This window comes from Labrus bergylta, chromosome 21 (assembly GCF_963930695.1).
Source record: "Labrus bergylta chromosome 21, fLabBer1.1, whole genome shotgun sequence".
Taxonomy (NCBI): Eukaryota; Metazoa; Chordata; class Actinopteri; order Labriformes; family Labridae; genus Labrus; species Labrus bergylta.
In genome coordinates this window covers 2,723,521-2,736,392 of record NC_089215.1, presented here as the reverse complement: position 1 = coordinate 2,736,392, position 12,872 = coordinate 2,723,521, and the positions used below count along the sequence as shown (strand labels likewise).

Here is a 12,872-nt window from a genome sequence, read left to right as displayed (position 1 = left end):
GAGTTCAAGGACACAGAGAAAAGAGGGAATTTCATATTTTAAATAAGCTACATTTTTAAATAGAAAGTCAAAAACTGATTCACTGAAACTCTAAAGTCTGCAGATTAATCTGAGTAATGTCTTCACAGCCAGCAGGACAGGAGAGACTTTACAGCAGCCGAAACGCTTTTCTCTTTAAGAAAGGAAAGTTACATGTGGCTTTTCACACACTGGGTTACTTATTGTGAAACCTGCATTAATCATGGTTTGACTCAAGTCGACCGATGAGTCCAGCTGAGTCCGGATGGTGACATTTGAACACTGATAAAAGTCACAACTTCAAAACGATGTTCCTTATCAGAAATAACGTGTTTATGTTGAAACTAATATACGGCAGAGGTCATTGTTTGAAGGTGTGAGACGGGGATCAGAGAGCAGAAAGAATAAAGCCCAACAAAGATGAATAAAAACAAATCGAAATATAATTTATAATGTGGCAGCAAAAGAATTGAGCATCAATTTAAATACTAACTCGGTCACTTTATGTCCTCTGTGAAGTCGATAAAGACACTTCTTTAATCTTCTGATCTGCCACTCAAAAATCTCATCCACATGGTTTACACTCGGCCTGATCACTGCGGTGATGAAGCGTCTTTTACAGGTTATTTATTTCATGTCTGGTGTTTCTGTTGCATCTCATTTTGTCTGTAGTTTTACTGCTTACATCGACAGCCTTCACTCAGTTCAGTGTGACACTATTTTGAAGCTTCCTGACGTTGAACCACAGCGTTGTTTTCACACCTCAAACTGACCGCTTCTCGATCATTCTGTTGTGGTTTTAAAGGGACCCAGAGTTTGACGAGCGTCGCCCTGTGTGACTTCGGGTATGTGGGGATCTAGCAGGTGCATTGCAGAGCGCTGGGTTTGCTTTCTTTCTATACTGTACATGAGTCGTTTATTGTTTTAATTGTATTCAGATGTGAGCCCTACCTTCTGTGGAGACTTTTATTTTTTAACATGGATCTACAAGGGCAGAGATAACAACCTGAGTGTCCATGTAAACACAAACTATGATGCTGTTTTATGTCAAATAAAGAGTTTTCTCTTTTAACAAGCATCAGTTGACCTTTTATTCTGACGTGTTAGATACTAGAGCAATGCTGCCACCTAGTGGCTGAAAAAGGAATCACGACTTTAATGCCCAAACACTAAATGAAGAAGATTTACTTTACTTAAATAATCCTGTGAGGGGAAATTCTATTTTACACTCTGTTGTTGAACAGGCTACACACACATACACACACATGCACAAATGCATGATGGACATGCACTAATGGAGAGATGTCAGAGTGAGGGGGGGGCTGCCCACAGTGAGCTCTCCTGAGTTGGTGCAGGTTTGGTGCTTTGCTCAATGGCACCTCAGCAGTGCTCAGGCTGTAGTCTTGCACCTCTCCAGCTACTAGTCCAATTTCCAGACTTGGTCCGCACCGGGACTTAAACCGGCAACCCTCCAGTACCCAAGCCGAGTCCCTTCAGACTGGACTACTGCCGCCCCTAATTACAGAAGCAATGAAGGCCACTTCAGTGTAGAGGATTGTTATGCTCTCATTCAATTACAGTTTATCAAAAATATACATATTGTACAGAAAATGTTTTATTTTATTTTAGGATGTTTGTCAGTTATAAAAAAAACATCTTTACATTTTGCTCATTTGAAAAAAAAAAAAGTGTCAAAGTTTATGTTCAAAATGATCATTTAGTCAAAATGCTGCAGCCAGTGATTATCCCGTTGGGTTCATTTCCCAGGAAATATTTGTCTTTAAATATTTATAGATGTTTTGGTGCCATTATTTGATATGACAGCTGAAGAGAGACAGGAAGTGTCGGGTGGAGAGAGAGAGGGGGGAGATGACGAGCAGCAAAGGGCCGAGGTCAGATTGGAACCAACGGGCGCTGTGATGAGGACCGAAGCCTCTGAACACGAGGCATGCAGCATAACCGCGAGGCTATCCGGTGCCCCATTTTAAAAATATTTAAAACATGAGAAACTCATCGACTGAACAGTTTGTTAAAGATGCTATCTTCAAATCAAACACTCAATGTTGTCCTATTTGAAGTAAAAAAAAATATCAATACATATTTACAGTGTTTTTTTTTCTTATTTCAGAAACGACATTAGAAGAATTAAAAAAAACAAAAAAACGGTTGCAGCTTAATTTTCTGTCAGAAGAAAATCAATTAATTTGATTCTCCTTTAATTATTACTAATGAAGAAGAATAATTCCTCCTGTGGTAAACCTACATGGCATCCTTTAAAGAGTAATTCCACTTTGTAAAAAAAAAAAAAAAAAAAAGGATCTGACGGGCCTTTGTGTGAAAGTCATCGCTGGTTGTGTCGGCAGCAGCCCTGTAAAAAAAATAAATAACACACGTCAGAGAGAGAGGAGCATTAATTATTCAGAACTCAGCTTCGCCTATCTAACTGTATCAGTGAATCATTTTCTTAAATAGGACAACTGACGCCGTAATCATGCTTTTGTTGCACACATTCATCCTCACCCATTGCCCATTGTGGCGTTCAGATTGCTTAACGCAGTACTTCTTCCAGCCAGCAGATGCCATAAACGGCAGGTCAACGACTGAATCCTACCTCAATGGCGCTCTGGATGAGCACCAGGGGGACCGTTTCTGTGTATTAGGGCCACAGTAATGGTCCATAATGCTGATGATAAGAGAGTGCCTCTGTACCTGTTGGAGCTCACAGGATGTAGGCCGGGTGCAGGAAGTCTTTGGGGACGATGCCCATGGTGCCGTTGAGCTCGCCGACCCACCAGCCGTGAATGTTGTACTCCTGGAAAAACCCAAAATGAAGGAATAAAACAACCGTGGACGTTCACAGGACGAGCACAACAAAAGCAGAATTCAGCACCAATCTGACATTTTTATTTGATGTGAGTGTCTGTTAAAACAACCATTCTGATGATTTGAGCTGCAATTACACGCGGCCCCGACTCCCCCTTTCAACGCCTGCTGTAATAATGTGGTGAAAGAATAAACATGTACCGTTAGGCGAGGGAAATCTAAAAGAGTCTCCATCCCACCCACAGAAGCAGCCATGAAGATTATGAGTGTGGGGGTTGGGGAGCTGCAGCCTCCAGGATTTAAAAAAAACGGTAAACAAGACTATTGAGACACCACAATAATAACCACAAAACAACAGCTGTTTGTCCTCACACTCGTTATGGAGAGAAGGAAACAGGAAGAGAAGCATTAGAATAAAGAAAATCATAATAATCATAACTTCACGTGGTCATCTGGAGAGAGAAAATAAACTCATACAGATTATATGATGTGTTTTTTTAAAAGAAGCTGGTGAAACTAAATCAGCAAATTTGGTCAATGAGGTTTTTTTTATTCCTGGAGGATATCTGCTGTCATTTTGGACATTTTTAAAACTAAACGATCCATTTAAAATGATTTGAATAATGTCTGAGGAGGAAGAGGAGCATGTTGGCTCAAAGCGTCACTTGTCAATAAATCTTTCAAACGGGAGATCCTTGGTGTTTGGATCTTGTTCTCTTGTCTTCACCTCTTTGTGTTTCTGCATCCAGAACCCGCTGAGGGGTGTGCTTGTCTTTTTTCATTACTCAATAATGTTAATAAAGAAAAATAAATCAAGATGCTTCTTTGATAAATTCACATGTGAGTGTAGTAGCTCAGTCTGTAGGGACTTGGGTTGGGAACCAGAGGGTTGCCGGTTTAAGTCCCGGTGCAGACCAAATATGGAAGTTGGTGTGGTAGCTGGAGAGGTGCCAGATCACCTCCTGAGCACTGCCGAGGTGCCCTTGAGCAAAGCTCCATTGCATGTCCATAGGATTCTGTTTCTGCATGTGTGTGTTCATGACTTGCAGAGTGTAAAAACTATAACCTCCCCTTGCAGGGATCAATAGAAGTAAATCTTTAATCTTCAGAGAAATTCATAAAATCACTTAATTCAAATTAAAGTGTATTCTTATTATGTTTTAAATTATTATTTTTTTAAAGCTGCAATATGAAATAAAAATGAACATTTTGAACTTGTTGTTTACGGACAAGAAGAAAAAAAGGATTTGTGGGCTTCAATAGAGGAAAATATTTTACATAAAAATAATTTAGCTGCGGCTTATTTTAGCCTCAAATTTGACTTTAAAGATAAAAATCTTTTAAACAAAAGCTCCACCTGAGGTTCAAATGTGTTGGCCAATCAGTGACCGTTACTTTAAGTTGTTTTGTTAAATTTAAATGTGTGTTTACCTTCTGAAAGATTTGACTTGATAAATGATTTATGAAAGCTGGAAGGCCGATGTTTCTGTAAAAAGTCAAATTATGTGGTAGAGTCTCCTTTATTGATTTAATTTGTCTTATTGTCTCTGATGTCGGTTGTATTTATTTATTTATTTTTTATTTATTTGTGTTTTTGACTTCATAAATGTAGATATTTGGGGTGAGTGACTCTGCACATGCTGATGACTGAGCGTCTTCTAATGAGACTAAACGTCCCTCACCTGAGCACACACAGCAGGTGGAGCCAGGGGCGCCGTGATGGGGGAGAACAGTAAGGACGATTCTAAACTGAGAGGGGTCCATTTGTTATTATTTATTCACATTAATAATAAACTGACTGCACTAAGAGAAGACGTTCTTCACAGTGTGCTCATAACAATAACTCTCTTTGTATTTCTTTAAGTAACGTTCAGACTCGGCGTCGCTGCTGCTGGGGCCCAAAGATCTCATCATGGGGCTCAGAGTTTCAAGGGCGGAGCGTTGTCTTCTTAAGATCGAGGTGGGGGAATAGTTTGAGAGGACACTTGACAAAAGAGGACCAGAAACGTTGTGATTTAAAAATAAATAAATTGGTGTGCAGGATTATTTCTTCACAGGTGACGCTTTGTTGTCCTACTTCATGAGATAGTTGGATGTGCAGCAAACTCCTTAAAAAGCTTTAAAGTGTGAAATTTAACGGATATGAAAGATTATTTTATTAAATTGAAATAGTCCTGATCATATTTTGATCAAATGTATAAAAAACTGAATCCATTCTTGATTCAATGTGCCAATATTTGACTTTCAACACATAAAAAATGTAGATGATTAATATTTACTATGTGGATCTAAAACGTCAGTCCTTTTCAAATACTCAAATATTTAGTTTGTTTAAAAGCATTTGAGCTGCTTGTTGCACATGAGCGACCAGATGACGATGTGATCACAGCAGTTGGTGCTTTAACTCGATCTTTAGTTGATCAATATTCGGCCGGAGAGACCAGCAGAGGAGACGCCAGCCGGCCGTCATTTTTCTGCCTCTCCTGCTGAACTCTGGCTGATTGAGAACGACTGTGTGAACTGTTTCTCTCTGCACAGACGAGAGGAAACATTCACCGTCACACAAGCACACACTACATACAAACAACATGTATTTAAATCTTATATGTGCATGAAAGTTTGGAGATTTTTCCTTTCATTTCTTCAGATTTTCTCACATTGGATCACTTTCTCTTCCAGGTTCTTAGTTGTTAAAACACACAAACACTGTTCTGACAAGATGAATCACATTTTGTCAAAAGGTTCCCCTTATCATCCGGACCTGACACCTCTCTCAATCTGCCGGGATGAGGTCTGCGGCTAATGAGCGGGCGTTTGGACAGCGAGGATGAATGGATTGCTTAGAAAGTGATAAAGCACGAGACTCAAGTGTTCTTACGGCCCAAACAGGTACCCACAAGAGGCTGATTGTCCATCCAGGCCTCATCGCTTTCCCTCAACGAACCCCTCTGACAGCTCGGACGGGGGAGTCTCAGTACGCTTTAGGCTCTCTGACAAAACTCTGAGCGGCAGTTACAGTGTGTGTTTGAGCTCATAACGAAGGGTCCGAAATGGCCTTTTTATGCTCCCCATAAGACTGCGGCAGGAAAAGCCCGGTTGCGGCGAGCTGGCTCTGGTTCCCCCATGAACTGAGGAGGAGGAGAGGGGAGACAGACGGACGGGGGGGGGAGGCATCGTAGAGAGAGAGGGAGCAGGACAGTTTTTTTCCTCCCTTGGGGGGGGGGGGGGGGGGGGGGGGGCGTCGCAGCACTATTCCAACCAACCGTAGTGACAGAGAGTTTTATTTATCTCCGCGGCCCATCTGTGCAGTCGGTCTCAAATTCTCTCCCCGAGAAAAGGTCTTTTGGATTATCAGCGCCGCCATTTTAATACGACTGCTACATCACAGAGCGGTGCGCCCAATGGCGGTTGGGAAGTCTGTCAGGCGTGCAGAGTCCATCTTCCTCATACTTGAGAACGGGTTCACCCAGAGTACACCTGCTGTAATAGGGACATTCCAAAGAGGGCGGGGAAGAGTAAATTATCCAAATGACAAAAATCTACTCTGAACTCCTCGACGTCCTCGTCCTTCTGTTTGTGACTGTTTTTTTTTTTTTGTCTTAGAGGTTTGATTTGTTGTCCTGTGATTCTGAAATGTTAAGTTTGGTGCAAAGCGGAGGCTCATTGTGGCGCCGTGAATGAGAGGACAAGTTGTTTTATTATTCATCTGAAGAAGAAGAAGACGCTCTGGGGGGGGGGGGGGGGGCAGACTTCTGCAGAATGTCTCGTTTTTTGTCTCATTAACACGATGCACCAGGTGACGAGATGTTAAGAGCGTTTTGTTTGCTGCAACCCGATCAAATCGACTCTGTGTGGGAGCAGAGGGGGGGGGAGTGGGGTGGGGGGGGGTGGGTGTAAACAGCGCCGTGTCGTGGCGGCTGCGGCACGGTGACTCGCTGACCTCCTGGTGACTCCTCCGCTGAGAGAGCTGGGGGGGGGGGGGGGAACAGAGAGAGAGCGTGGGGCGGGGGGGCTGGCACTGTAGAGTGGGTTGCCATGACAACACCTGCAGTGTTACCGGGCGTGATCGTTTATTTACCACTCAGGGGGCTGGCTAATGGTGGCATTCTGATAGGCCCCCATCGCTCATGTCCCCCCCCGCCCCCTCCCCGCTCCCCCCCCCCCCCCCCCCCCCCCAACCGGAGGACGGATTGACAGCTAACCGAGCCTGAAGCGAGGAGAAGGTGAGTCGAGGTTGTGTGTTTTGGTTGCTGGAGAAAGACAACGAGGTTTGAGAAATCGAGAAATCGGGGGGGGGGGGAAACGCCATCCGCCATCGTGCGCCCCTCGACAAAACACAGCTCTAATATCCCTCTCTCACTTAAAAAAAACAATGCAACCTTCTCGGGTTAGGAAAATTCTGCAGAGATTCTGACCCATTCTCGTTTTCCTCTCTCATCTTCCAAACACACAAACACACCTCCAGATGTAACACACACACACACACACACACACACACACACACACACACACACACACACACACACACACACACACACACACACACACACACACACACACATACACACACACACACACACACACACACACACAATCCCAAATGCATACAAACTAGGGGGAGTGCTAATAAGCCTGACACATGAGGCATCTTTCCTCGGCCACCAGCTGACTGAGGCAGGCCTTGGGCGTGATGGAGCGCAGGAAGTCTCTCATTGCCCTGCCGCTGAACCCGCCGCCTGGGTGTTACAATCTCTCCCTCCCTCCCCATCTCCAACCCCCTCCCTCTCTTTTTCCTCCTGTTCCTCTCTTTCCACTTGCATCCTCTCTTGTTTCTTCCTCCTTCCTCCACATTCACTCCTCAGACTCTCTGCAGATCTCAAGTGGTCCCTCTAACAAAGAAACATGGACACACCACCAGTGTGATCTGTAACCTGCTATCAGGTTAGCAAAGCTCTTCTCACTGCTAACAAATTCCTGTTAATACCTGAAACTGTAGGGGAAGGGGGGGTGCTTATTTTTGGGGGGATTTTGTGCCAAAAGGAATCTCGTCCAATCCATTCACAGATATGGATGATAACCCCGCACAACCCGGGATGGAAACGGCTACTTAGTGTCCGTTTCTTTCCAAAGTGGGCTTTTAATTAAATCAGTGAATTGGCTTCAAATTGGAAACATGACAGAGCATGAGAACGTTTGAGAATATCTCAGGGACGATGAGATTTAATAAAAAAGAAAGACCCAACTCGCTCCCTTTCTAATGCACCGCCGGGGATTACAGATAGCTCCTTAACTTAATAGCAATTTAAAGTGGATTTGTGTATGCCACTGAGTGTCTGTAATGATGGCTGTTTACGCCGCCCCTCATTTGTAATAATTAAGCAGAATGGATTGAGGGGGGGGGGGGGGGGGGGGTAGGGTTGCTCGGACGCGGTTCTGGGCTATTGGCTCGGGCTGAATAATGACCTACTGTAGTTGACCGGGGGATGACCGCTGCCTCCTGCATGACCCCGAACCCCAGACTCACCCCCTGCTACTCTGTGTGGTAAATAGGATGTCTTGCCTGTCTATAGCGTCTTGGTGTCTATGGCCACAAAAGCAGCCAGGGGTCTTTAAAGGGGTGTGTGACAGAGAAAAGGAGAAAGTAGAGAGGGGGGGGGGGGGGGCGAGTTCACACAAAAGGATAAAGGGATCCACGCTCTTTGTCTCCCCTTGCTTGACTTTTCCCATCTGATTGTTTGTCCACTTTTCCTTTTCATTCAGTCGCTGACCTGTGGGCGGCGGGCCGAACCATCTCGTTAAAACAGAAGAGAAGAAAAAAAAAGAAGACCATCACAGGTAGCCCGCATAGAAAACAAGCGGACGTCAAACACAACTTTTAAACGTTTAAAAATTCCTTCTTCTTATTTTTATGTCATTACCTGATATCTTTACGAGGCCGTAAATCCATAACGCTGTAAATCAGCTTTTAGTGTTTGTTAAAATAAATCTGCCCTCCACCACAAGGTGTCAGTGGTGTCCACGTTCTTATTGTCAAGTCTCATAACACGCTGAACGCTTCCACCAAATGTGATGTGACGCTCTGCTTTTTTGGAGAAGCGTGGGATTGGTTGGCTCGTCTCCCTCTCTCTGTGTTTTGGTTGGATGGGCGGATGGAGAAGGAGAAGTGAGCGGGGCGGTGGAGAGAAAGAGGAAGAGGTGGCAGCAGCAGCGGCGGCGGCTGCAGCGCTTGCCAGAGTTTTAAGGACCCTGGACGGGGTTTGTGCCATAAATCTCTTCCCACTCCATCCCGCCGTTCTCCATGAGTGCCCGTGGGAATACAGGAATGTGACAGCTGACCTGTAGAGCCCGGGTCTTTTGATTGGGGATTCATAAATTAGAGGGGCAAGAATGCAGGACAACCTTCTGGCGTTGTGTGGGGATTATGGCCCGGCATTACACGTGTCAGGAGGAAGTGAAACAATCGCTTTAAGCCCTGTGATGAATTAACCCCAGTAATGCAACAACACTGTAAAAACCCTGTGACACATATGTGGATGCATGACTCAGGATATGATGAACATCTCAACAATTCATATCCAGTTTAAAACAAATCTCAGAGTGATTCTGCACAAAAAAAAAAAACAGAGCTCTCCTGTATTTGTCAGCACACACACACGCTGAGATGTCAGGGCACGGGCCATAATGCGCATTACAAAAAATGCAAGCTCTCAGAAATGAAATGCCAGCGCCAAAAAAAAAAAACTCCAGAGATGGATTTCACGGCGTGTTTGTACCTCGTGTATCAGCGGCGTCGATCTCTGCGGAAAGCAAGTTAGGCACCGCTGAAACGGGGCGACAGAGGCGCACTAGCAGATTAATTCCCTCGAACTAATGGGATTCATATGAGTTGTGAGGCCTTTAATTTATTTACTTTGTCACAGATATTCACACACACGCACACACACACACACACACACACACACACACTCGGGGGTGGAATAAAAAAAAACACAAATACAGTAAAACTGCCCCCACTTTACTGTAAGTGAGAGATCAATAATGATGGATGAGAGCCTTTTATACAATCGGCATGTTCTCCTCAGTTCACAGCCATATGACACCGCGCCTGTGGCTATCCCATTCTGCACTTCAGCAGTCAATCACATCGCAGCTTTAAAAATAACAGTTTGTTAGCACCATTGATTTAGCACTTAGAGCGTGTCCTTATTACCTTGTAATTATGGTCAGTGTTGACATAACAGCAGAGACAACCAGGCCTCCCACCCTCTGAGAGAATTTATGGGCCCTGGTTTTATTACGGCCATTTCATGTGTCTGGGTCCCCCCAGTTTAAGCGACAGACTTGAGTTCTAGCCAAGGGCCCGTATTTCACTCATCGAGGTCAGGGTTTCTCAGGAATCCCCCCGCTGTAAACGTTTACACGCAGAAAGACGCAGGGGAAGCCCTCCCACAGGGCTCATTCAAATAAAGAGCAGATTATAGGCAATAATCCAAATAATGTCATTCAGGAGGAGGAGTGTGACGCAAAACCAAAACCGCTCGGAAGCTGTCCGGAGATCACCTCTAAATAATTTACAACCAAGACCCCTGGCTTTGAATCCATTAGAGGACAGTTAGGATACTCTCAGGCTGGTCTGTCACCATGTTATGACTTTAGCCCACAGCTTGACAAAACAAGAGTAATCTGTGTTATTAAGATCGCAAAATACTTCAACCAAGTCCCGGCTTCCAAACTGAGCTTAGTTTGCTTTTTTTAAAGATGTTCGGGTGAGGCAGTAATCCGATCCATACAGTGAGAAGTGATACAGCAGGCAGGGCCGAGGCGGATCTGTAGCTCAGAGCCAGGTCGCCCTTTTGTTTCCTCAAGTACGCTGCCTTTTGTCATCCTCGCGTGAAAAATGAACATGGCTGTTTTGACATTTCCCCCCTATCAACCAGCACACACAGACAAGAGGAGGCTGGCATCTCATTAATCTGCCCCTGCCAACACAAGCTCAATTAAAAGTCCATCTTGTGTGAAGAGCATATTTCACCTGTGCTATATCTGCTCTCTCTTTTTTATTTTAATCGTCTTTGTCGAAAGCTAAAAAACTTCCTTTTCTTTATGAACTGCAGCGAGGACATTAACTGTTCCTGCACTACAACCTCATATTACAAATAATTAAAATTCAGAGGCTCCAGCTGCTGATTAAAGATGCAAGAAATCATGATGTTGAACACATCATTTCTCAATCCTTAGCACATAATTACTTAGAAAACAGCTGAATATACGTCTCTCTCTCTCTCTCTCTCTCTCTCTCTCTCTCTCTCTCTCTCTCTCTCTCTCTCTCTCTCTCTCTCTCTCTCTGCTCTTCAGATAATTTAGCCTAAACACAGAACATGATGATTCAATTTCAAAACCGTCCAATAGCAACAGTCGGGGGTGGGGGGGGGGGGGGGGGGACAATTCCCCGAACGCTGCAGAGTGAAAGTGCCCCAAAATTACAAGCCATTGATTTCCAGTAGGGTGGCGGTTCACTGGTGGATACTCTGCATGTAGCTCCACGACGACCATAAAACACGAGGAAATAGATTGAGGGGGGGGGGAAAAAAAGAGCTGAGATGCAGGATGTGCTTCACCTGCAGTTTGTGTCAAACAGGAAGGAAGAGCCTCGCATGGCTGCCTGCTCAATTAACCCCTGTGATCGAGGCTCCGTAATGAACAACAGCACCATTAACGCAGCGCCCCCGAATGGCACTTCACCCTAGTGGCCCCCCGGTAAAAAAAAGAAAAGAAAAAGACAATGCCCCACGTTGGCGCTCCACCGCTGCTGCATCGACGTGCAAAGCGCTCGCTAACAGACGGCTTTGGATGTCGGGGATATCAGCGTGATCGGGAACTAAACGAGGATGGAGCGATTAGTGCAGCTGATGTTGTTTAACCCTTCAATAATTGCACATTGTACACATTTACGTCGCATTGAACTCGTTTTGAAGTGCTAAAACTGCGTCTGTAATTATGTCGCCACCAGTAATGGTTCCCATTAGAGATGAATGACGGAACAGTCAGCTCACATTTCAAGCGGCTGAAGGAAGTGTGTCCAGAAACTAAAGAACTCGGACAGAAGTTTTTTTTGGTGTGTTTTTTTTGTTTTGTTGTTTTTTAGCTGAGGTTGGCGCTGACCTTGCTGACGATGTAGATGAGGTCTCCTCTCTGGAAGGCCAGCTCGTCCGGCTCGTCCGCCGGGCAGTCCCATAAGCCCTGGTAGTAGTTAGAGTAATCTGATGAACAAGCTGAGGAGAGAGATGCCGGGCACAAATTAAAAAACAGAAAGGAAACCAGAGCTTTTCTCTGAAGTTTTGAAGCGAAGACAATCACTGCAGACGATTGAAATGTTCTGGTTATTAGCGGCAGCTTGTGATGAGGTTTCTGACCTGATTTGTTGTTCTTATCACCGCTCTCATCTGCTGGATCTGGGAAATCCTCGTCTAAACAAACACAACAAAACACAACACAACGATACATGTTAATCAACTTTCCTCATGTCTGCTTTAATGTTCAGCAGCAGGCACAACCCAAACACTGGATTTACAACATTCAACAAGATGAAACAGAAAAATGATTGTAGAAAAAATTCCCTTGGTGTAGGATTCTCATGATAGCCCTACGGTGGCTGGGAAGTGCAAAACTAAATTACAAAAGCCAAAACACTTTTACAAGCTGACAGAATCTTGATAGAAAGGGAATGTACCAAATGCAGGAAGTGCATATTTGGTCTCATCTGTGTTCTTAAAAAGTTCAAGAGACCGTCCACAAGAAAAGCAAAACTGACTCAATCTGGCTCAAATGAGTTACCTCTCTGTCACCACAAACTCTGTATCACTCCATATCACTGTTTGTCAAGTCAAAACATACAAAATGACCCCTCACTCAGTCACTTCCGGGTCACTTCCTGCATTTGGTACATTTACGTTCTTCATCTGCCGTTTTTTAAATTTAGTAAATTTGTTTCGTTGTTTTTTGTTTTGCACTTCTCGGCCACCGTATAGCCC

The 12,872-nt window shown here is 44.4% G+C and overlaps 1 protein-coding gene across 1 annotated transcript in view; it reads right to left on the bottom strand.

The window, feature by feature from the left end:
• Positions 1 to 1,559: 1,559 nt before the first annotated feature.
• Positions 1,560 to 12,872, bottom strand: part of skap1 (src kinase associated phosphoprotein 1) — a 39,898-nt gene continuing 28,585 nt past the window's right edge. The window contains 4 exon segments of the mRNA XM_020649823.3: positions 1,560 to 2,386; positions 2,728 to 2,830; positions 12,004 to 12,113; positions 12,255 to 12,308. Coding sequence (XP_020505479.2) covers positions 2,738 to 2,830; positions 12,004 to 12,113; positions 12,255 to 12,308 — 257 coding nt within the window. The 3' untranslated portion in view covers positions 1,560 to 2,386; positions 2,728 to 2,737.